A 25,917-nucleotide genomic window follows, 5' to 3' on the forward strand; every position below is an offset into this window, starting at 1 on the left:
TCACATAGTTACCTCTGTGTGTGGTAACACTTAAGATCTACTCACTTAGCAAATTTCAAGTGTATGATACAGTATTATTAACTATAGTACCAGGCCATACATTAGATCTTTAGATCCCCAGAACTTACTCATCTTATAATTGAAAGTTTATACCCTTTGACCAACATCATTCTACTTCCTCCATGCCCCAGCCCTGGAAACCACCGTTCTACTCTCCACTGTTTGAGTTGGATTTTTTTAGATTTCACATATAAGTGAGACCATACAATGTTTGTCTTTGTCTTTCTGTGTCTGGCTTATTTCACTTAGCATAATGTCCTTTGTGTGCATCCATGTTCTTGCAAATGACAGGATTTCCTTCTTTTTAAAGAATGAATAGTATTCCATTGTGTGTTATACCACATTTTCTTTATCCATTTATCTGTCAATAGACTCTTAAGATTGTTTCCATATCTTGACTATTGTGAATAATTATACAGTGAGCATGGGGGTGCAGATACCTCTTCCTTTGTACATATACCCAGTAGTGGAATTGCTGGATCATATGGTAGTTTGATTTTCAATTTTTTGAGGATCGTCCATACTGTTTTCCATAATGGCTGCACTACTTTACATTCCCACCAACAGTGTACAAACATTCCCCTTTCTCCACATCCTTGCCAGCATTTATCTCTTGTCTTTTTTATAATAGCCATCCTAACAAGTGTAAAATGGTAACTCATGGCTTTGATTTGCATTTCTCTGATTATTGGTGATGTCAACAACCTTCATATACCTTTGGCTATTTATATGTCTTCTTTGGAAAAAATGTCTATTCTGGTCCTATGCCCATTTTTTAAATTGGGTTATTTCTTTTTTTGCTATAAAGTTGTATGAGTTCCTTATATATTTTGAATATTAGTCACTTGTCAGATATGAGGTTTGCAAATATTTTCTTCCATTCCATAGATTGTCTTTTCATTTCGTTGATTGTTTCCTTTGCTGTGCTTTTTAGTTTGATATAATCCTACATGTGTATTTGTGCTTGTACTTTTGGTGTCATATCTGAAAAATCACTGCCAAGAGAAATGTCAAGGAGCTTTTTCCCTACGTTTTTTTCTAGGAGTTTTATAGTTTCAGGTCTTATGTCTTAAGTCATTAATTCATTTGAGTTAATTTTTGTGTATAGTATAAGAGTCTAATTTCATTCCTTTGCATGTGGATATCCAGTTTTCCCAACACCATTTATTGAAAAGACCATTCTTTCCCTATTGTGTATTTTAGGCACCCTTCTCAAAGATGAGTTAATTGTATATTCATGGATTTATTTCTGAGCTTGCTATTCTGTTCCACTGGTCTATGTGTCTGTTTTTATGCCAGAACCATACTGTTTTGATTATAATTTGTAATATAGTTTGAAATCAGGAAGTGTGATGGTAGGGGGGTAATGCTGGCCTTGTAAAATGAGTTTCAAAGTGTTTTGTTCTCTCCAATATTTGGAAGAGTTTTGGAATGATTGGCATTAATTCTTCTTTAAATGTTTGGTAGAATTCACCTGTGAAGCCATCTGGACTTTTTTGTCGGGGAGTTTTTAATTACTGCTTCAGTCTCCTACTCATTTTTGGTCTGCTTAGGTTTTCTGTTACTTCATGACTTATTCTTTGTAGGTTGTATGTTTCTAGGAATTTACTTCTTTTAGATAAATGTTATTATAATTTGTTGGTGTATAATTGTTCTTAATGGTCTCTTATGATACTTTGTATTTCTATGGTGTCAGTTATAATGTCTCTTCTTTCATTTATAATTTTATTTATGTAAGTTCTATTTTTGTCTTGTTCAGTCTAGTTACAGTTTTGTCAGTTTTGTTTCTATTTTCAAAAAAACCCAATTCTTAGTTTCATTGATCTTTTCTATTGTTTTTCTGGTCTCTATTTTATTTATTTCTGCTCTAATGTTTATTTTCTTCCTTTTGCTATAATAACTTTGAGCTTAGTTCCTTTATACCTCAAGGAACTTTACACCTAGTTCCATAAGGTGTAAAGTTAGGTTGTCTATTTAAGATCTTTTCTTTTTTCTCAATGTAGGCATTTATTGCTATAAATTTTTCTCTTCAAACTCCTTTTTCTGAATCCCATAGTTTTGGTGTGTTGTCTTTCCATTTCCATTTGTCTCCAGATACTTTTCAATTTTCCTTTTGATTTATTCTTTGACCCATTGGTTGTTCAGAAGTACATTGCTTAATTTCCACATATTTGTGGATTTTCCAATTTTGTCCTGTTAATGATTTCTAGTTTTATGCCATTGTGATCAGAAAATATACTTGATATGATTTCAGTCTTCTTAAACTTTTAAGACTTGTTTTGTGACCCAACATATAATCTATCCTGGAGAATGTTCTGTGTGCACTTCTTAAAAATGTGTATTCTCTTGTTGTAAGATGCAATGTTCTGCATATGTCTGTTAGGTATATTTGGTCTATAGTGTTATTCATGTCCACTGTTCCCTTATTGATTTTCTATCTGGATGATGTATCCATTGTTGAAAGTGGGGTATTAAAGTCCCTGATATTATTATTATATTAAAGTCCCTGCTATTTTTCCCCTCAGTTCAGTTAACATTTTCTTTATATATTTAGATGCTCCAATATTGGGTACATATATATTTAAAATTATTGTACCCTCTTAATGAATGGACCCCTTTATCATTATATAGTGGTTTTATCTCTTGTGACAGATTTTGACTGAAAGTCTATTTTGTGGGATATAAGTATAGCCATCCTTGAATTCATTTGGTTTCTGTTTGCATGGAATATCTTTTTCTACCCCTTCACTTTCAGTCTATGTGTGTCCTTAAGATGCAAGTGAGTCTCTTATAGGTAGCATAGTGTTGGTTCTTAGTTTTGGGGTTTATTTTTTTTAAATCTATTCAACCACTCTCTGTCTACTGATTGGAAAATCTAATCAACTTACATTTAAAGTAATTATTGACATGTAAGGACTTACTCTTGTCATTTTGTTAATAGTTTTCTGATTGTTCTATAGTTCTTTTGTTCCTTTCTTCCTCTTTTCCTATCTTCCTTTCTGATTTGTTGATTTTTTGTAGTAGTATTAAGCAGCATTTTTACATAAGGGTACTGTCAGAGTAAACAATTGGGTTTCTTTTTTGTTTGTTTGTTTAATTCTTCTGTGATTATAGCATATTGTTAAAGATAGACCTAGAGTAGTTTTCTTTTCTTCTTACATTTGCAGGAGTTGAAATTATTTTTTTAAATTTTTTTTTTATTTTAGCATATTATGGGGGTACAAATGTTTAGGTTACATGTGTTGTCTTCCCTCCCTTCCCCCCCCCCCCGGAGTCAGAGCTTCAAGAATGTCCATCCCCCAGATGGTGCACATTGCACCCATTATGTATGTTATATACCCATCCCCACTTCCCCCTCCCACCTGCCTGATGCTCGATAAATGTTATTCCTATATGTCCACTTAGATGTTGATCAGTTAGTACCAATTTGATGGTGAGTATATGTGGTGCTTATTTTTCCATTCTTGGGATACTTCACTTAGTAGAATGAGCTCCAGCTCTATGCAGGAAAATACAAGAGGTGCTATATCCCCATTTTTTCTTATAGCTGACTAGTACTCCATGGTATACATACCCCGCATTTTATTAATCCACTCATATATTGATGGGCATCTGGGTTGTTTCTACATCTTTGCAGTTGTGAATTGTGCTGCTGTAAACATTATAGTGCAGATATCTTTTTTATAGAATGTCTTTTGTTCCTTCGGGTAGATGTCCAGTAATGGAATTGCTGGATCAAATGGTAGATCTACTTGTATCACTTTAAGGTATCTCCATATTGCTTTCCACAGAGGTTGCACTGGTTTGCAGTCCTACCAGCAGTATAGGAGTGTTCTTATCTCTCCACATCCATGCTAACATTTATTGTTTGGGGACATTTTGATAAAGCCATTCTCACTGGAGATAAGTGGTATCTCATTGTGGTTTTGATTTACATTTCCCTGATGATTAGAGATGTGAGCATTTTTTCATATGTTTTTGACCATTATTCTGTCTTCTTTTGAAAAGTTTCTGTCCATGTCTTTTGCCCACTTTTTGATAGGGTTGTTTGATTTTTTTCTTAATGATTTTCCTGAGTTCTAAATAGATTCTAGTTATCAGCCCTTTATCGGATGTGTAGCTTGCAAACATTTTCTCTCATTCTGTAGATTGTCTGTTTGCTCTCTTGACAGCTTCTTTGGCTGTGCAGAAGCATTTTAATATGATCAGGGTCCCACTTATTTATTTTTGTTGTTACTGTGATTGCCTTTGGGGTCTTCTTCATAAATTATTTGCCTAGGTCAATGTCTAGAAGTGAATTTCCAATGTTTTCCTCTAGAATTCTAATAGTTTCACATCTTAGGCTTAAGTCTGTTACCCAGCGTGAGTTGATTTTTGTGAGAGGTGAGAAGTACAGATCCTGTTTCAGTCTTCTACATGTGGCTATCCAGTTTTCCCAGCACCATTTATTGAATAAGGATTCTTTTCCCTAGTGTATGTTTTTGTCTGCTTTGTCAAAGATTAGATGGCTATATGAGGATGGTTTTATATTTGGGTTCTCTGTTCTGTTCCACTGGTCAATGTCCCTGTTCTTGTGCCAGTACCAAGCTTTTTTAATTACTATAGCCTTGTAATATAGTTTGAAGTCTGGTAAATTGATACCTCCGATTTTGTCACGGAGCTTGTTTACAGAATGTTTATTAAGCTGTGTGTGGGCAGCATGCAGCAATATGGCTGTGTCTGCTGGCATATACTGTCCTGTCTGGAGTTGATGTTCAGGTGTTTGGGGTGTGTCTGTACATCTGCTCTGCAGCAAGCCCAGCAAGGGTGCTAGAGGCAAACTTTTATCTTCCACTTTTTGGCCTCACTCACAGTTGACCCATAGCTAAGTAAATAAGATTCCAAATAACACCATCTTGTGCATTTGAATTGACATGATTTCCGATGCCTGAGGAATTAGATGGGAAGCCCGACTTCACAGTTTTTAGACATGGATCAAATTCCTAACTTAACTTAAAATAATGATAATAGTAGCTAGCATTTATGTGGAGCCTACTAAGGGTCCAGCAGTGTTCTAAGCACTTCCCATACTTTCATTCCTTGGATCCTGACAACACCACCTGTGAGGTAGGTGCTGCCATGATCTCCAGTTCCATGGCAGAAGGAAGGAGGCACGTGGAGACCATGGAAATGTGCCAGGAGCTAGAGCTGGGCCCAAGTCTGGGGGCCACCATGGTGGTCACACTTCTCCATCTGTCTCCAGGGCTCTCTGTGCTTGGGGCCTCTTCCCCGGCAGCACGGTACAGCCATGTATTCCCGTATGACTAAGGTCTGAGAAACTTTATGAGTTGGAAATCCCCTGAATATTATTTCGAAACAATATAAACTTTGACTGGCTGTGACCCCTGCAGCTGCCGTTCTAAAGCAGACAGACTCTGGGGCAGGCTTGGGTGGGAGGAAGGGGGAGGTAAGGCTGTGTGGCCGAGAGGCAGTCACTCCTGGAAAGGAAAATCCAGAAAGGCCTGAGGTGTCATCCTCCTCTTTTCCGGGGAGAATTGTATGCCCTGTGGCCATGCTAAATGATACCACAGGTGGGCAAGATTATAGGTGAACCCCTCACCGACATGCAGAGAGCACTGGATGGCCAACAGCCTAGGCAGCATGGTGGTGAGTGAGCAGGGCCAGCCTGCAGGCAGCACTGGGCAGAGCAGGAGGCTGGTGGACGTGCGCCAGGGACCCGGGAGCCAGGTCAGACCACACGCAGCAGCAGGAGGAGAAGGAAGCCCAATGGGAAATTCCGCAGGTCCTCTCTGGGAAGTACCCTCTGTGCTGGGCTAGAAGAAGGAGGATTTCGATAAGTGGAGAAGAGGTGAGGGGTCCTTCCAGATGCAGGGAGCACAGGAGCAAAGGCTGAGGGAACTGGGGTCCACAGAGGAAATGAGGGTGCAGTTTGGCGCCTCATAGGCACCTGGCGTACAGAGGAAGGGGCCAGGCCCCTGGAAATAGCCCCCATTTGGGCCCTACCCATTGGTTCTTTTTATTTATTTTCAAATACTTTTTTGTATGCATTGTATAACATCTTTATATGTGCCATTTCCTTTTACAAGAAGAGGATAAGATTCAGCCATTTTAAATACTTGCCAAACACTGTTCAGCTGTTAGGTAGGAGAGCTGGGACTTGAATCCACGTTTCCCAATTTGAGTACAGCTCTCTTTCTGGCCACATGTGCTTTAGCACAGCTCTCAGTAGATGGCACTCCTGGGAACATCTTGGTGCCCCATCCCAGTGTCCCCTCTAGATTGAGACCTTCTCTTCCTTGCTTTGTGCCTACCTCTGTTAGGAGGAAGTTGGATTCAGTGAGAAAATGTACTTTGCTGACCTGAAAAGCATATCTTTAAAAGCAATTCTTTTGTTATAGCAGTAATAGGGAATTAACTGGACAGTGGAGAAAAGGATTTGGAAAAGATCACCTCAAATTCCACCAGTGTTATCATTTTAGTGTCTTCCTTCTTGTCAGGTTTCCTGTGTGTGTAATCTCAGTGTCTGTCCATTTAATGCATTTCATAATCGTCAGAACCATCACTCTTTGCTGTGCCAAATAATGCTGCAGTCAGCATCTTTATGCATATTGCTTTTTTTTTTCCCTGCATAGTGATTTTTAAATGTGTAGAATTAGTCCCTTGGAGTCAGTTCCCCAGAAGCAGGATTGTGTATCCAAGGGTGTCCTGATCCTCCAATATTTATACCCGCAATCACCAACCCCAAATCAGAGTAGGACTGATTTTTTTTGTATTGTCCAATTATACCATTTTATAATATATAGTATTAGTGAATATTAAATAAATTAACTGCCTTATTTCTGTGATTTTTTTTTTTCCTGGAACGATGGTTCTTCTTTCTGTACCAGATCAGTTTTTGTCTGTGCCTATCCCACGTCCCTTAAGCCTCCTCTCTTGGGTAAAGGGTGTGGTCTGTTTCTGTTATAGATGTTTAAAAGTAAATGCTGGAAAGAATACAGCAGCTCACTTGAGCTGTTCCTGCCTATCTCTGCAAGCTGTGTCCCTAGGGTCTAGTTCAGCACATAGGAAGTATTAAATATTTGTAGAATGAATGAGCAAGAAATAAATGAATTTTTGGAAGAGGAACAAAATTTAGGCAAGAACTCATCTTTGTAGTTCTGCATTTCTGTGTTTTTCCTTTGCTGATGCAGGAAATTCACCAAGGGATTGGTTTCCATTTCCTCTCTGGTTTTTCCATCCAATGAGACGGGATCATCTCACCTTTTATTTCCCACATCCTTGCCATGCATGTTAGGTGCTAAATGAGAGTCTAATGTTTGGTTGGTCTCCTACTTCATTTTCTGTTGCTATAACTGAATACCTGAGACTGGGTCATTTATCAAGGAAAGGAACTTATTTCTACAGTTCTGAAATCTGGGAAGTCTAAGTTGAGGGGCTGACTCTGGTGAGGGCCTTCTTGCTGGTGGGACTCTCTGCAAAGTCCTGAGGTAGCACAGGGCATCACATGGCAAGGAGACTGAGTGTGCTAATGTACTAGCTCAGGTGTCTCTTCCTTTTCTTATAAAGCCACCGGTCCCGAAGGCCTCAACTTCCAATATCATCATTAAGTTTCAACATGAGTTTTGGAGATGACATTCAAACCATAGTCATTGGGAGTGCACAGCCTGGAAATCAGGGGGCCGGGCTTTGATGGCAAGTACTGAGTGTCCAAGTCTCAGCTCTGCTGTTGAGAGCTGGGTGGGGGCAGCTTCTCTAACCACGCAGAGCTCAGGTCACGTTGTGGCAATAGAAGCCCAGCCCTGCGTGACTTTTCCTACAATAAATGGCACAAATTGCTGATACATGAAAGACTACTGGAGACCACTTTATTGTATATTTTAAAATCTGAGACACCTATTACTGTTCCATGACTTTTTCTTGCTCTCTGTCCTTTTTCTAAAGCAACGGAGTTAAGATTTGGTATATCTAAGAGCAAACAGTTGCTTCATTATAGATAATACCATTGAAGGACTAGTTCATTAAGCCAGGTTGAACATAATTAACATTTTGCTGGATACACTTCACCTTTCAATATTTTTTTTTCATAATTTCAATAGCAATACAATCTTAGTGCGAAAAAAAAAAGACATTGGAAAATACAGAGAAACAGAAATTAAAAACAAAAACAAAACTCAAGTCATTTCATCTGCTAAAGCTGCAGACCCCAACCCCAAGGCCGAGGACTAGAACCTGTCCATGGCCTATTAGAAACTGGGCCACACAACAGGGGGTGAGCAGCAGGTGTATTTACAGCTGCTCCCCATCTCTTGCATCACCTAATAAGTTCTGCCTCCTGTCAGATGAGCAGTGGCATTAGATTCTCATAGGAGCGTGAACCCTACTGTAAACCGTGCATACGAGGGATCTAGGTTGCATGCTCCTTGTGAGAATCTAATGCCTGATGATCTGAGGTGGAGCTGAGGTGGTGATGCTAGTGCTGAGGAGCAGCTGCAAATACAGATTATCATGAACAGAGAGGTTTGACTGCACAATAAATGTAACGTGCTTAAATCATCCTTAAACCATCCCCCTACCCCATCTGTGGAAAAATTGTTTTCCATTAAACTGGTTCTTGGTACCATAATGGTTGGGGACCACGGTGCTAAAGGCAACAGCCACTATCATTTATATGTGTCCTTGAGGTCTTCCTTCTAAACAGAGAAAGAGAGAGAGGGAGGAGAGAGGCAGACTCAGTTTTTACAAACAGAAAGCATAGACTATCCATGCTATCAGTACTCATTAGGTGGCAGCATACAGTATATAAACTGTTAAGGTTGGCTTTTTCACTTAGCATAATGCACTTGAGATCCACCCCAGTCCTGCGTCAATATGTTTGGCATTCCATCGTGTGATGTACTGCGATGCATTCTCCATTCATCTGCTGAAGGATACTTGGGTCGTTTCCAGTTTGAGGCCATTACAAATACAGCTGATATGAACATTGAAAACAAATAAACAAAATACTCATTAGGAACCTTTTTTCCCCCAAAGCATTTCAATCACACATAATCTATGAACCTGGAATAAATTCTTTCATTTTGCATATTTTCGAATGGTGTTGATCAGTGTTCTGTGTTCTATATTTTTTCCATGATGTTTTACAGTACATGCTGCATATTCTATGCTTTTATTTTTTTAATATTTATTTATTTATTTGAGACAGAGTCTCACTCTGTTGCCTGGGCTAGAATGCCATGGCATCAGCCTAGCTCACAGCAACCTCAGACTCCTGGGCTCAAGCGATCCTCCTGCCTCAGCCTCCCTAGTAGCTGGGTACTAGGGAGGCATGCACCACTGCGCTCAGCTAATTTTTTCTATTTTTAGTTGTTTGGCTAATTTCTTTCTATTTATAGTAGAGACGGGCCTGGTCTTGCTCAGGCTGGTCTCGAACTCCTGAGCTCAAGCAAACCTCCCACCTCAGCCTCCCAAAGTGCTAGGATTATAAACATGAGCCACCACGCCAGGCCTTATCCTATGCTTTTAGTTTAATATTATATGACCAGTGTTTTTCAAACATCTCTTTAGTCATCTTTATTATCAGTTCTAATGACTGAACCATGGCCCCTCATTCTGGAGTGCCACAAGGTGCTAAATTGGAAACCTGCATCCGGGGGGCTCTCTGGGTTCTGGGGTCCATCCTGCCCTGCTCCTTGCCAGCTCTGTCACTTGGTGAACTTTTTATGTCTCAGTCTTGCCTTTGCTCCTTTGTAAAATGGCAACCAGGTCACTTCCTTCATGCTGCTGCTGTGAGTATTCAATTAAATCCAGCCCCAAGTCCCATGCTGGCCCCTGGGCACCACTTTGCTCTATGCCATGCCCTAATTCCCTGGTGTGGAACCCTTGCCTGCTGGGCCACTGTGGCCCTCCCTGCAGGGAGATCCACAGGATCAGCCTCAGTGCTCAGGAGTGGATCTTTTGGAGCATGCCGTGTTATTTCTGCTGGTAAATTCCTAGGAGAGAAAACCACAGGTGAACCAGTAGAACCCCCCCCCGCCCCAAGTCTTGTTATGTAGTATTGTCCTCTAGCTTTCTGAAATAGTCATCCCACGATGGCAAATGTACCCGAGAATGTACTGATTTCACTACACTCTGGCCAGCAGTACATGTCACAAGTCTTTCCATTTTTCTACTGTGTCAGGTGGACATAACATGGCATCTTATGGTTAATTGTATCTTTTATTACTAAAGCAGATAGCACTTTTACATTTCCCCCTTGGGACCAACTTGTCTGTATATGTAACTACACATCTCCCTTCTACTAGAAACAATTCCTAGGGATTTGGTGAGGATAGCCACAAAGAAGTTGTAAGTCTGTGCTATGAAGCCTTTCTGGTCTGAGAAATGCTGGGCTCCGAGCGGGGCTGTTCCGGGGGAGCTGGGAGCCAGGCCCGGGTCTTTGCTTTCCCGTGTGATGCCGGTGGAGTGGCCCAGCAGGATGGGCTGAGCCTTGCCATCTGGAACCCCAAGGAGGAATTACTGCCCATCTATCACAGGTCACCCTGGGGGCTGGGTCACTGCCCTCCCCTCCACACCCGCCAACCTCTGCATCTTGCCGCAAGAAATCCAATAAGGTTGGATTTCACCGTAATATGACCCAGAGATGAAAACTGCTGCTGAGGCTAAAACCCTAGAGTGTTTTCTGGCAAAGAAAGAAGCATCTTCCCAGCTGAGAGCTGGTAAACCCAGGGCAGCAGAGGGCGAGCCCCTGAAGTGCCAGCAGTTGTCATCTCTGGGGAGGGACAGCCCCCCTTCCCCGGTGCTTTGACCACATGGAGACTCGGTGGAGGATGGCACAGGAAGGTCGTTAAACAACTATGACCAGGTCAGTAGCATTCTAAAGTTTAGTCTTGTCTTTTCTGCAATGAGCTATGAGTTGATGGATCATTTTTACTTTTCGCTACTCTATTGATGGAGGTGAATGCAATAAAAAAATTTCATGGTGAGAAAATAAAACAGCAGTGTCTTTTTAAGGATGTGCAGAGGATGCCGCCCAGTCTGAATTGACAAACAGCATTTGCCTTTCGTCATATGTGTTTTCTTTGGTGGCATTAAGAGAAACACATGTGCGCGCGCGCGCGCACACACACGAGATCAGCATTTAGACCTCATGGAATTAAAGCCACTTTCACATCACCTCTCTATTGTCCTAGATGTGTAGGAAAAAACAGTAGAGAGAGAATTTTTTTCCAGGAGAGAATGATTTAACAATTACCATTCTAGAAGAAAAAGTAAGAATGTCTTGTTGGGTTGTAAGGACAGACAGACTCAGGGATGGACAGACAAAGGAGGTGTCTGTTGAGGTGTGCCTGCAGAGCACCGTGTGCTGCTGGGTTAGGGGACACGGTGTCACAGGCATTACTTGGTCGTAGTCGTGGAATTCTGTTTCATTACTTCCCCAAAGCACTGAGAGAGAAGAATGATTTCTGTTAGCTTTTCTGTAGTCAGGATAATTTGTTTTTGTAAAACATGAATTATGGAAATGATATTCAGAGATGGAGTTATTGGCAACTTAAATCATTCCTCCTAGAAATGGCTATGTGAAACATACAGTGTCACTACTGAAAGGATTTCTTTAAAAATAGAATATTAAATTGAAAGCAAGGATCAAATACTAAATGATGCTCTGGTTCTGTAGGTATTAATTTTTTTTATTTCAAAGTCTTAAGGGGGTACAAATGTTTTTGGTCATATGGGTCACTTTTGTATTGCTTGGGTCACGGCTGTCAGTGTGTCCATCACCCAGATAGTGTTCATTATACCCAAAGGCAGGTTTTGCGTCTCCCTGGTTTTAAAATATATTATGTTTTTTTAAAAGCAATTACATCTTCACATAATGAATTTTAATTTACTATCCATGTCCAGCATGCTGAAGTGCCAGGATATAGTCAATGCTAACATTTATCCACAACCAGAAATATGTTCACTTATTAGCTAATTATAAATGGTTCTTGAATTCTTAAATAACGCTACATGTGCCGACTCCATAACCCTAGGAATCCACTGCATGTATAGTCTTCCCTTACTAGTTCCTACTTCTAATCGACTGTTTCCTAAAATCAAACCGGCAGCACCAACCAAACCTGAAACCTGAAAAAAGATGGACTGTGCTATTAGTTTACCCTTCTCCTCCTTTACTTAGTTAAGTACTTAGTTGAAGCATACTAACTTTGCATATATATTTATACATATGAAATTTTCATTGCTATATAGGAAAATAATGACACAAATTATAATTTAGAGAAAATGATTTTTTAAATTTGAAAGTGAACCATTGAAACATTCCATTATTATTTTCCTACAGTCTCTAGCTACTTATGTAGGACATTGATGTTTTGTTGAAATAGAATAAGTTTGCTCCCATTTTATTTGTAATGTGAATTTTAAATCTGTATGAAGAAAATGTTTAGAATTGAGATGTTTTACTGTATTAAAGAATATAATTATGGATAATAGTTGATGAATAAGCACAAATAACTGAATAATCTCAAAGAGTATAAATACTTTCCCTATGTTTTAAGCTTAAATCAAAAGTCACCAGTTCTCCAATTTAAAATTATGGTATTTTAGGGGGAAAATGACTATGAAAGTAAATATTTACCTCTAGGAAAAGGTGTCCATGGTGGTAAGCTGGGGCTTTTGCCTTTTTTTATCATGTATTTATATATTATTTAATTTTTTCAAAGGGAATGTGTTCTTTCATTACTTGTGTAATCTCTTTAAAGTTTTTAATGAAGCAGTCATATAATTCCATGACAGAGAACTTGGGAAATAAGAAGAAAAATCTTTTCTGATCCTGTCACTAATTTTCCCGTAACCCATCCATCATGCTCATTAACATTTTGGTCTTTTTTCCTCCCACTTAAATAAATGCTAACCATTGCGTTTATAATTTCAGGAAATTAAATGAGGTTGGCAGATTAAATTAAATGCATATGCCTTAACTGGTGTTTTTCCTATAATATTCTTCCAACAATTGGTTTGGACTGGACCCCCAGCCCACGGGTCAACGAGAGTGAACATGTGTCGTCCCTGCAAATTAGGAAAATCAGATTTGACACTGAAAAACACTACAACATTTTTAAAATACAAAGAGAACTGAGCAAGTTCTAGATTCTTTTTATGTCGTTTACTCCACATACATGGCATTATGTTAAAATCAAGTTCAAGTAAATTTGCCCTTGTAATTTCACAGGCACCTCGTAACCTACATATGTCCTTAGTCCCACCTTCGCAATGTCCCTTAACTTGGGCTTAAAGGTTTAACTATTTGTATTTGTTCCCAACATACACATAAGAGGTTGTGTTAAGCCTGCTTATGCGCGCACACACACACACACACACACACACTGGTCTTTTACTAGATAAGGGGGATATTTGTTTAATTCTGAAAGACGAGCGATGACACAATTAAGTGCCCCTCTGACGGATGATGCTGCAGTTGATTCCACCTCCTTCTCGCCCCTACTAATGGCTTTTCTCCCTCCGGTCTGCCCTCAGATGTCTCAGGGTCTCTGACTGTAAATAATTAATGAGGACTGTTAGTGTGTGCTGGGAAGCGAAGCTACCTTATTCACATCTATAACCACTTACATGGCAAGCCTTTTCCTGATACATATTTCTAAAAATACATAGCCAAAACACAACAATCCCCACGCAGACACTGCAGCCCTGTGTTGGTGTTTCAGGGATGATACAGATTGTTTGCATTGATCATCCACTTAGAACGGTTGCCTCTGGAATCGTGCCATTGAAATGGCATGAAATGGTGTCATGGCTTAGGGTGAATTGTAAAGACCCTGGAGGGTATTAAGGGCCTTTACTCTGTAAGCAGCTTGCTCTGCCTTTCAACAGAGCAGGACTTTTCTGTGTTGGTGGCAGAGCTCATTCTGTCATGTCATATGGCGAGCCCTATATTTAGGGTATGATATTGTGACTCATCTTTGCTCCCAACAATTTGTTATGAAAAATTTCAAACATGCAATAAAGTTGAAAGAACTGAACCATGTACAGCCATATACCTACTACCTACCTAGATTCTACTGTTAGCATTTTCTAAAATTGCTCTTTTAGCTTTCTGTCCATCCATCTACCTATTTTTAGTGCATTTCAAAGTATATTGCAAACATCTGTATACTTTATCCTTAAATACTTCAGCTTGTGTATTATGGACTAAGGTTCAATATTGTTTATAGTTTTTTTTAGGTAAAGTGTATAAAAAGTAATGGGCACATATCTTAAATGGACTGTTGGATAAATTTTGACAAATATAGCACTTAGGTAATGAAAAGTCCAAGAAGATATAGAATCATCGACCCAGACAATGTTGTCATGTCCCTCTCCTGGTAAACGTCACTGCCCACCCTACTCCCAGGAACCCCTCTTCTGATTGTTTTCTTCACTATAGATGATAGCAGCATATAAATACAATCATTTTTGTGCAAGGTTTCTTTCACTCAGCATCACGTTTTTGAAATTCCTATCAGTCACTTCATGGATCTACAGTTCATTCCTTTTATTGTTGAGTGGTTACTATACCACTGTTTGTTTATCCAGTCTCCTGTCGACAAATACTTGGGCTATTTACAGTTAGAAATATTATGAACAAAGCTTCTGTGAACACTCTTGGATAAATTCTTATGGGCATATTTGTCTTGGGTAAATAAGAATGGGATTGCTGGGTCATAAGGTAGGTACATTTATGTTTAGTTGTATAAGAAACCACTAAACCTGTTTCCAAAATGGTTACACCATTTTACACTGTAACCTGGAAGGTATGAACATTCTGGTTACTCCATATCCTCACAAAGTATGGTCAGTCTTTTTAACTTTTAGCTCTGTTGGTAGGAGTGCAGTAGTGTCTCAATGTGGTTTTCATTTGCATTTCCCTGATGACTAATGATACAGAGTTCTCTGAGTATCTTCTGCTGTTCAGATCTTTGCCTATTTTTAATTGGATTGTTTGTCTTTTTATTATTGAGTTATAGGTTTTTATATTCTGGATACCATTCCTTTTCAGATACATGTTTTGCACATTTTTATTCTAGTCTGTCATTTGCCTATTCATCTTTAAATGGTGTCTTTCACTGAGCTGAAGTTTTAAATTTTGATGACATCTACTTTAGCATTTTTTCCTTTCATGGCTCATGTTTTTTTGTGTCCTATCTATGAAACCTTTGCTTACTCTCAAGTCATGAAGATAGTCTCCTATGTGTTTTTTTAGAAGCTTTAGAGTTTTAGCCTTTATGTTTAGGTCTATGATCCATCTCAAATTAATTTTTGTGTATGATGAGAGTTGGGGGCAGGGCTTCTCTTTATTAAATGAGAATTTACAGTTGTTTCATCACTATTTGTTGAAAAGACTTTGTTTTTCCCATTATATTGTTTTAGCACTCATGTCAAAAATCAATTGGATATACAAGTATTCCATTTCTCTACTTTCTGTTCTGTCTTTGGAGATATTTATCTATGCCAGTATCACCCTGTCTTGAATACTGTAGCTTTAGAGAAAGTCTTGAATTCAGGTACTGTAAATTCTCCAACTCTCTCTTTTTTTTTTTCAAGATCATTTTGGATATTCTACGTTCTTCAAATTTCCATACAAATTTGAAAATCAGATTGTCAGTTTCTACCAAAATAACAACACCTATTGGAATTATGGCTGGAATTAAACTGAATCTATATATAAATTCAGGGAATTCACATCTTAATAGTATTGATTCTCCTAATCCATGAACATGGATGTCTTTCCACATATGTAGGTCTTGTTCAATTTCTCTCAACAGTGTTTCATAGTTTTAAGTGTACAGATCTTGCCCATCTTTTGTTAAATTTATTTCTAAGCATATAATTTTTATGCTATTATAAATAATTTTTTAAATTTTCTAAATTTTAGCTGCTATTATGTGATTCACTTTTGTGATGTGTATGTTTGTAAGCCAACTTTGCTCAGCATTTATATTTCATTATTAAAAAAAAAATCTAAAGCCTGTTTTATTCATCCCTTCAAGGAGAAAGAGGTAGCAAGAAAATTGGTGGGTTTAGCTCCAGCCTGCAAACTGGGAGACCAAACCAAGGTCCCAGTTTGCCTCTCCTGGCTATGCAAACTTGGCCAACATTGATAGTGTCAGAGTCAAAATAAAAATGGAGAGATGAATTTTTAAATGTAATGTTTTATTTGGAATATAAGAATTGTAATTTGGGGCATATGTATAGACTGGGTGGTTTTTGGTATGTTTGAAGAATAAAGAGATCTGTTGGGGGCTTTATAAAAAACAGAAATGTTACATAGTGTCTTTTGAGAAAGTTTACTGGTATTAGTAAGATTTGGGGGAGTTGGCAAGTTTTGATTGGTGGGTGACGATTGTGGGTAAAACTAATTTTAGAGCTGCAGTAGCTTGGTTTAGTAGTTATTAGATAAAACTGGTTTCGGTTACACTAGGTAGTTTTAGTGGTCAGACTTGTGGAGAATTATATTTTTGGAGTGATGTTATGTGAGTGCTTCTTCTCACTGGCTTCTCGACTCTGTTTTAGTTGAGTATGACAAGAATGACCCAATTCATATGACCAATATCACAGTAGAATTCTCTCCCTACTTCTGCTATCACTCAACACAATCAGAATTTAACTCGCCATTCAGTGTAGTCTTTTCTGTAATATCTGTAGAGACAAAGCTTTTTAACACTGGTTCATTAACCTCTTGGGATATCTAATAGAAGCCTTGAACTTTCTCCCCAGAAAAATGTACACACACACATACACACACACGCACAGAGTTTTGTATACAATTTTAGGATGTTCAGGGAACTTCCAAAGCCTGTTTGTCAGCTGCCTGGGGTCCACAGACCCCTAGCTGTGGACCCCATTCTAGAGTGGAAGCTCAGTGAGGGCAGAGGTGTCCTCCTTTCCCTCTGTATCTGCAGCACGAGCTTGGTCGACCGTGGCTGCTCAGTACACACCCTGTGCGTTTATTGAACGGCCCAGAGTACCGTGTCATGGCCTCCTCTCCCACGTAGCTCCAGGTGCTCAGCTGACCTGGACAGCACCAAGCCAGTAGACCAAGCACATCCTGGGCCCAGAGTCTCAGGACTTCCCAGGGTTATCACGGGCGTGCTTGTGCAGGGGCAGATTTGGACCGAGGGCTGCCGATTCTCAATCCTGTGCCCTTTGTGGAGTTTTCTAGGCAGGGAGGGGCTCGGGGAAGCCTATAGATTTCCACACCCCTAGAATTTGACCTGTCATCCTTCCACCATGAAATACTCTGTCCGCCCCGAGGGACACAGCAGTGGGACTGTTTGGCTGGGACCAGCTCTCCTGCCAAAGCCCCTGCTGCTCCACTGCTGTCGGTGAGATCAGCCTGGCAGCTCCCCCCGAGGCAGCTGTCCCCGGTGCCCTGGAACAGCTCCAGGTGGCAGTCTCACTGCAGAATCCTCCGAGCTGTGCTCAGCTGCCTGGTGCCTTCGCACACAGCCGGGCTTCAGCACCAGGCCCAAGAAGACTCTTCTCAAAGGGTTGCAGGTCTCCAGGGTGGCAGGTGCTTGATGACAAACAGCATCTCAGGGCCATCCCTTTCTCTTCCCACAGCCTCCAAAATTGCGTTATGCACGGCGCACCCCTCTGCCGTCCCCTCCGATGACTCCCGAGAGCACGCTGGCGGTGACGGTGACTCTGTGCGTATGCTTCCTCCTGCAGGTGCCGGGGACATGGGCAACAAGCCGTCCACGCCAGGCGGTGATGCCACAGCACGGTCCCCCAGGACGGAAGGCATTCATGCTGCGTACAGGCGCGGAGACCTCAGCAGGGCCTGGGACCTGCTCAGAGAGGCCTGTGATGAGAGCGAGTCCCAGCTGGAAAAGGTATGGAGAATGCCTACCCCTCAGGCCACAGCTGCGGTCCTGGGCTGGACAAAGGTCACTGCTCAGATTATTTGCTAGTTATTGTCATATATAATGAACTTTATTTTTAATTGTGTTCTGGAAATGCCTCATTTTACATATAAATTTGTGGTTGCCATGCCTTTTGAGTCGACATTTTCTCAGCCTGATGTCACCTAAGCAGGCCCCTCACCACCTTGTCATGAGAGGCCTTTGAGGGGTGGAGAGTGGGGGTCACTTAAATGTAAACAACGAAGTGCCATCTGAAGGCTTAATCCACAGTATTCTTTTATGCTTTTTGTCATTATAAAAATAACACATGCTCAAAGATGAAAATTTGGAAAACATATAAATGTGGGGGAAAAAAAGAACAAAAAAGTTACCATATTCCTAGTAATACCCAAACAATGCCACTTAACAGTTTTGGTGTGTTTTCTTCCAGCCTGCTGATCTGAGCACACATTATTGGTGCTTCTAATATAGACATGGTTTCTCTGTCTGTATGTTTTATACATAGTTTTGCATATACTCCTTATTGTCACATCATATCATATCAAGAATTTTCCATATGAGCATAAATTCCTTGCAAGCATCGCCTTCAATGGCTGCATGACATTCCATCTGATAGAAAAACCGTATTCACCCAGCTGTTCCTCTTGGTTGGATATTTGCATTGTTTCTAATTTCTTACTAATATAAATAATGCTGTATCAGATATTTTTGCCTAACTATTTTCTTATTATAAGGCTATTTTCTTAGCATGGATTTGTAGGGATTGAGAATGTGGGTTTTGCAAACATGCCACACTGTTTTCCAAAAAGCTTGTTCAGATTCATGCTCACACCAGCAACTGGAGAAGGCCATTGCCACATTCGTGCTCTTGTGGGGGATTCTTCACTTTATTGGTATTTTATCTGCATTACTTTGATTCGCATAGGTTAAAATGTCTCTGTTTAATTAATAGTTAGAAATAATTCAGTTCCTAAACCTCCAGCCTGTTCTCAGAAGTGTGAAAGATTAGGGGTGGTGGGGGGCAGCACAACATGCCTGAAGATGGTTGAGGGGAGGGCATTTGGGCTGCCTCCAACCATGAATTCATGGCGGACATGGCAAAGGGCCACCCGGCTCATGGGGAGAGCTGGGCTGTGCACACGAGCAGATCCGAGCCGTGGGCTGACATCAACAGGCCTCCAGCAGAGGGGACCTGTGCACAGCAAACAGCACCTGGAGTCCGTGCCAAGTGGCCAAGCAGCCGGAGACGGTGGCTCATTTCAGAGCTGTGAGTTGCCCTATCTGGCATGGAGCAAAAGATTCGGGCAGGTGGCAGCAGCAGGAGATACTGCAAAGGGGAAGGGGAGCAGGGACGTGAAGAGCCAGGGACTGGGACTTTATCTTAAGGGTAGGAGAGTCACTAAAAAAGAGTGGTATGATAGTTTGAGAAAGGGCACTCCAGCCAATATTTGAATAAATGAAAACAGAGTTTGGGGTGTGGGTCTCTGCTGCCCAGCATCTTGGCCAGTGGCAACTCAAAATCAAGAAGGTCCCTAAAAGGCTGCTTCTCCCTTGGATCCAGGACTGGTGAAATCCCAGCTGATTGGGCTTTGAGACAATGTTCAGAAGAAAGATGGCTAAGTCTGTGTTTTCATAAAAATGCAAAATTTAGTTATAAAAATATACCATGAATAAGAGTCAAGGATTATGACGAAATAAAAAGGAATATGGCTAATATCCTTAATTGACAAAGAGCTTGTACAAATTACAAGTCCAGATGGTTTCACTGGAGAGTTCTACCAAACATTTAAAGAATTAACATCAGTTGTACACAGTGTCTTGTAGAAAATAGAAGAGGAGGGAATAATTTCCGGCACTTTTATGAAGGCTGTATTATCCTAACACCAAAACCAAAGATGTACAAAAAAAGAAAAGTATACAACAATGTCCATCATGAATAATAAAATATTAGCAAGTAGAATTCAGCAGTATCTAAAAGGAATTATAAGCTATTACCAAGTGGGGTTTATTCCAAAGATTTAAGGTTGGTTCACTATTCAATAATCAGTAACCCTCCATGTTAATAGACTAAAAAAGAAAAATTACCTCATCATATGAATTGATACAGAAAAAGCTTTTGGCAAAATTCAATACCATTATAAAAAATAAAACTCTCAGAAAATTAGGAAGAGAGAGGAACTTCCTCAACTGGATAAAGAACACCTACAAAAAACCTACAACTGACATCACACTTAGTGGTAAAAGACTGCTTTCCCCTAAGATCAGTAACAAGAAAAAGATGTCCACTCTCAATATAAGACTGAAAGTTCCATTCAAGAATAATTATGACATCATTATATTCAATATAATATGATTCAATATATTCAATATATTACTGGAAGTTCTAGCCAGTGCAATAAGGCAAGGAAATGAAACAAAAGACAAACAGACCTGAAAGGAAGAAATAAAAACTGTATCTATCTGAAAGAAAGAAATAAAATTATCTCTAGATCACATAGCAGTTTACATAGAAAATCCATTAAAAATGATCCATAAAAGAAAAATTTGATAATGTAGACCTCATTAAGATTAAAAACTTTTATTCTGAGCAATACCTGTTAAGACAGTGAGAAAAAGAAACCACAGGGTGGGAGAGATATTTACAAACTACATATCTGACAAAGGACTCATATCTAAAACATATAAAGAACTCTCAAAACTCAACATTAAACAGCAGACAGTCCAAATAGAAAATGTATGAAATACACAAACACTTTGCTGAAGAGGATAGGCAGATGGCAAATAAGCAAATGAAAGATGTTCAACATTATTAGCCATCAGAGAAATGCAAATTATAATAATGATGTCACTACACACCTTTTCCAACAGCAAAAATTAAAAATAGTGACAATATCAAGTTCAGACCAGGATACAGAGAAACTGTCTCTGATGCGTTACTAGTGAGAATGTAACATGGTACAGCCACTCTGGAAAATAGTTTGGCAGTTTCTTAAAAAACAAAAAATACACCATCTGGGGGATGGTCATGATGGAGACTCAGACTTTTGGGGGGAGGGGGGGAAAGGGCATTTATTGAAACCTTAAAATCTGTACCCCCATAATATGCCAAAATTTAAAAAAAAATACATTTATTTTATGATCCAGCAATTGAACTCATGACATTTATCCTTGAGAGATGAAAACTTACGTGCACACAAAAACTTGTGCACGACTGTTCATCGCAAATTTATTTGTAATAGCCGAACACTGGACACAACCAAAAACTTTCAGTAGGTGAATAGTTCAACATACCATGGAGTACTAGTAAGCAACGTAAAGGAACTCTGTTGAAATATGCAACAACTCAGATATATTTGCTTAGTGAAAAAAAAAATGCCAATCTCAAAAGGTTGTATTCTCTGTGATTCCATTTATGTAACATTCTCAAAATGAAAAAATTATACAAATGGAAGAGAGCTTGGTGGCTGCCAGCAGCTGGGGTTGGTAGAGAGGAGGGTGGGTGAGACTACAAAGGGGTGGTGTGAGGGAGGTCCCTGTGGTAATGGGACACTTCTGTCGCTTGATCCAGGTGGTGGCTGCATAAATCTACACGCGACAACATGGCAGAACGATGTACACACGCTGTACTAAATACTGATTTCGATGTCTTCCTGCAATGATGGATGATGTCACCACTGGGGGAAACTGGTGAAGGATATTCAGGTCCTCCCAGTGCTCTCTGCAACTTCCTGTCAATCTCTGATTATTTCAAAGCAAAAAGTTTAAAAACAAATTAAGTGAAGCACAATTCCACTTTTATAACGTTTAAGAACTGGCAGAGCAAATCCGTGGTGTTAGAGATCAGTATAGTGGTTCCTGCTGGTGGGGCAGTGACTAGAAGGGCACAAGGGAGCTTCTGGGAACAGGTAGTAGTGTGTGTCCTTGGTCTGAGGCCAGTTACGTGGGTGTGTTCAAGTGGCCATGCGTGAAACTGAACTCTCACAATGTTTGTACTTCTCTCTAGGTATGTTATATTGCCAATAAAAGTCATAATGAATTAAGTGAAAAGGAAGATTTATTTGGGATTAGCTGTGAGTACGTATCGATAAACAAGTTCTGGAAGGTTGTGTGAGAGCGATTTCCTTTGCGGAGAGGAGTTGGGAAGTGGAGGCATAGAGGCAGGCTTACTTTTTACTTTATACTTTTCTATGCTGTTTGGAGAAAATAAATACATGCTACAGAGCCTCTGGGCCGTCTCCAACCAGAGAGCCAGCTCTGACCTTTCCCACTGTCTGGGTCCCTCTTGGCCTTGGGCTGGCTCCTATGACATCACTTCACCGCCTCGTGAGGATGGGGCTTTTAAGCCTCTAACGGGTGGCGTCTGGACAGCTGCTAGCTGTGTGCAGTGAATCAGTTAATCAATCACTGTGGCCCCTCTCCATAATCCAAGTGTTTCCTGGAATGGCTGGGTACTGGGCCCCACCCTGGGCAGAGTGGCAGGTGGGTGGACTTTTCTTTTCTGGTCATACTGAATATATGACTCCACTGTCCTCCAAATAGTTCCAGTCCCTTGGACTGTGCCTCACCCTATCTGTCAGACACACCTCCCACCACCAGCCCATTTGCTCCACTCACAGAACCTGAGCCTTCCCCAGGTCCCACCTTTTCTAGGAAGTCTTGGATGGAATGAACAGGCATGAGCTTTGGAGCTAGACACACCCCAATTCAAGTCCTGGGTCGTTCTACTGACCATAAACTCCCTAACCGTGTGTAAGCATTCATTTTGTCACCGTAAAATAGAAATACAGATACACTGCTGGCATGAGTACTGGGAGAATTAAATGTGACCATGTAAATAAAGTCTTCAGTGCAGCATCCTGCACATGGCGAGAGCTTGATAAATGTCAGCACGCTTCCCTGGGGGCTGCAGTCACCCATTCCTGCCCAACTCACCCTGAAGTGATCTCCAAAGACACTTGTTTTCTAAACTATTCAGCAAGTAAAATATGCTAGTTGGGGATGTTTCATACCTGCAGCTTAATTGTAAATCCATGGGGGCCAGAAACCACCCCTGACATCCTCAGTGTCCAGCCCTGCCTCTTATACAGAAGGTCCCCAGTAAATGTTGACAGTGGCACTGGTTGTCCCATTCCAACTTGGGTTCCTTCTGTGCCCACTTGTACATGCTGATGCTCAAGCCCAAGAGAAACAGCCAAGTTCCAGAGGGTCTAAAGCAGGGATCCCCAAACTTTTTAAACAGGGGGCCAGTTCGCTGTCCCTCGGACCGTTGGAGAGTGTGCACTGTGGTCCCTGGACAAGTCTGCTAAGCAGGACGGAGCGGTGGCAAAAACACCCAGAGGGCCGGATAAATGTCCTTGGCGGGCGGCTTGTGGACTGTTGGCCGGCCATAGTTTGAGGACGCCTGGTCATAGGTTTCAGCAATGCAATCGAACACTTCACACACCAGTTCAGCATCCATCTGAGCATCGTTTTCTCTGGCCCAAGGGAGTTCATGAAAAGTCAAGGGCATTTTTTTACATTAGACTGAGATAGCCACTGCGGCACACTGTGACTAGCTATGTCATCTTGGGCAAGCTACAAAACCTCTCTGAACCTCCATGTTCTTGCTCACCCACATCACAGAGCCTTTCCATATCAGAATGGTTGGAACAAAGTGTGAACTCAGGCTTAAGTCCAGTTTCCACCCTATCCTTTTCTTCCTCTGGGCTACCAAGTCAAGAACCCCACTGCATGTTGCTGGAGGATCTCTGGCCCTGGATCCAGATCTGGGGACTCTTCTCTGTCACACTCCATTTATGGATAACGTGCAGGATGGTTCTTCATGGAGCCTGGCTGCCTTCCTCCTCCTGAGATTCACTCAGCAGGTGCTGGATGATAACTGAGCTCTGGCTCTATGCCAGGAGGAGAGGACATCCCATGGTCCCCATCCTCATGAAGCCAGTGGTCAAGAGCAGTGCTGCCCGGTACAAATAGAGTCCGGGTCTCAGGGATAATATCTAATTCTCTAGTAGCCACATTAAAGTAAATGTAAAACAGTAAAACGTTGATGTCATCTTATTGAACCTGGTTATATTAAAAATCATCTCTTCAACATGCAATCAACATAAAAGTATTTTTTAATTTTATTTATTTTTCCTTTTTTTATTTCAGCATATTATGGGGGTACAAATGTATATGTTATATATATTGCCTTTGCTCCACCTGAGTCAGAGCTTCAAGTGTGTCCATCCCCCATACGGTGCACACTGCACCCATTAGGTGTCAATATACCCATCCCCACCTCCCCCCTCCCACCTGCCCGATACCCGATGAACGTTACTACTATATATATGTGCACTTAAATGTTGGTTAGTTAATACCAATTTGATGGTGAGTATATATGGTGCTTGTTTTTCCATTCTTGTGAACATAGAATTGTTGTTGAGATAGTTTGTCCTTTTTGTACTAGGTCTTTGAAATCACATGTGAATTCACACTCTCAACCTGTCACTTCAGACCAGCCACATTTCCGGTGCTCCACGGCCGCACTTGGAGGGTGCTGTTGTCCTGGATGACTTAGCTCCAGGCTGGCCCAGAGACCTGGCGGCTCAAACTCGACTCTCTTGGCAGTTCCAGAGAGAGCTTGTCTCACTGAAGCCCTGTCCTGTTTTGACCAGGGCCACCTTCTGAGCATCTCGGCGGCCCACGGGGACCTGGAGATGGTCCGGTATCTGCTCACCGAGCGGCGGGTGGAGCTGCCCACAGAGCCCACTGATGACAACCCAGCCGTGGTGGCGGTGTACTTTGGGCACATGGAAGTTGTCCAGGAGTTGCTCGAGTCCTTACCAGGTAAATCACAGGGCGTGAGTTCCTTACCACCTCTCAGGGGACTCTCTTGTTAGGCTTCACCCCCAAATGGTTGTTTCTTCATGTTTCTACCAATACTGAGATCCAGAAACCTGGGGCATCCAGCTGACAATCTAAGCAACGTGACAACTGCCTCCCACCACATCCCACCTCTCAGTGCCATTAACTCGCAAAGTAAATTCTTGCACACCATGTTTGATAAAGAATATAGAATGATGTTGCTTTCTTAGAATTAATTGACTTTTTTTTAGAGCAGTTTGAGGTTTATGGAAAAATTGATTGAAAAATACAGAGTTCCCATCACCCCCCACCCCACCCCACAGTGTCCCCATTATTTACATCGTATATTAGTGTAGTACATTTGTCACAACCGATAAACCAGTGTGGGTGCAGTATTACTAACTAAAGCCCCAAGTTTATGTTAGGGTTCACTCTTAGTGTTGTGCAGTCTATGGGTTTGGACAAATGTATAATGACACGTACCCACCATTGTCGTATCATATAGAATAGTGTCACCGCCCTAAAAATCCTCTTGTGCTCTGCCTATTCATCCCTCCCTCCCCTGACCCCTGGCAACCCCTGAGCTTGTTACTGTCTCCATAGCTTTGCCTTTTCTAAAGTGTCACACAAGGGTTGTGGTACAGTGTGTAGCATTTCAAACTGGCTCTTTCCACCTACCAGTATGCATTTAAGAATCCTCTGTGCCTTTTCATGACTTGATAGTTTCTTTCTTTTTGTGGCTGAATGATATTCCATTGTCTGGATATATCACACCATGTTGCTTTTTTAGTAATAAGTAACTTTTTTCTCTGGTAAACTCAAGGCGTCCTGATCTCCTGTAATTTCCCACGGTGGCCTTGGCTCGGCACTGCTGTGCCAGTCCAAGCAGGCATGGCTACAGCTCTAGGTTGAGGCGTACCCTAGCAGTGGTCTTCGGGAGTTAGCACGTTGCTTGGAAGCAGGGCCAGCCTCCTGGGGGGGGGGGGTGCAACCACGCAGTCACCAGGACCCTGCTCCTAGAACGCCCCACCCATGGTTCAACACTCTGTAATTAACATCTTGAAATTTTCATAATTTTTAAATCAAGGGC

At 41.0% G+C, this 25,917-nt stretch overlaps 1 protein-coding gene across 4 annotated transcripts in view; it reads left to right on the forward strand.

Moving 5' to 3' along the window:
- LRRK1 (leucine rich repeat kinase 1) overlaps positions 1–25,917 on the forward strand; it is a 135,313-nt gene that overhangs the window by 25,466 nt on the left and 83,930 nt on the right. For 3 of the 4 annotated variants that reach the window (XM_076004818.1, XM_012764580.3, XM_076004817.1), the window contains exons 3-4: positions 17,788–17,951; positions 24,638–24,809. In XM_076004818.1, coding sequence (XP_075860933.1) covers positions 17,788–17,951; positions 24,638–24,809 — 336 coding nt within the window. Of the gene's footprint in view, positions 1–17,552; positions 17,630–17,787; positions 17,952–24,637; positions 24,810–25,917 lie in introns of those variants that run through there. The other variant, XM_076004819.1, reaches the window with a different exon arrangement.

Source organism: Microcebus murinus, chromosome 7 (assembly GCF_040939455.1).
Source record: "Microcebus murinus isolate Inina chromosome 7, M.murinus_Inina_mat1.0, whole genome shotgun sequence".
Lineage (NCBI taxonomy): Eukaryota > Metazoa > Chordata > Mammalia > Primates > Cheirogaleidae > Microcebus > Microcebus murinus.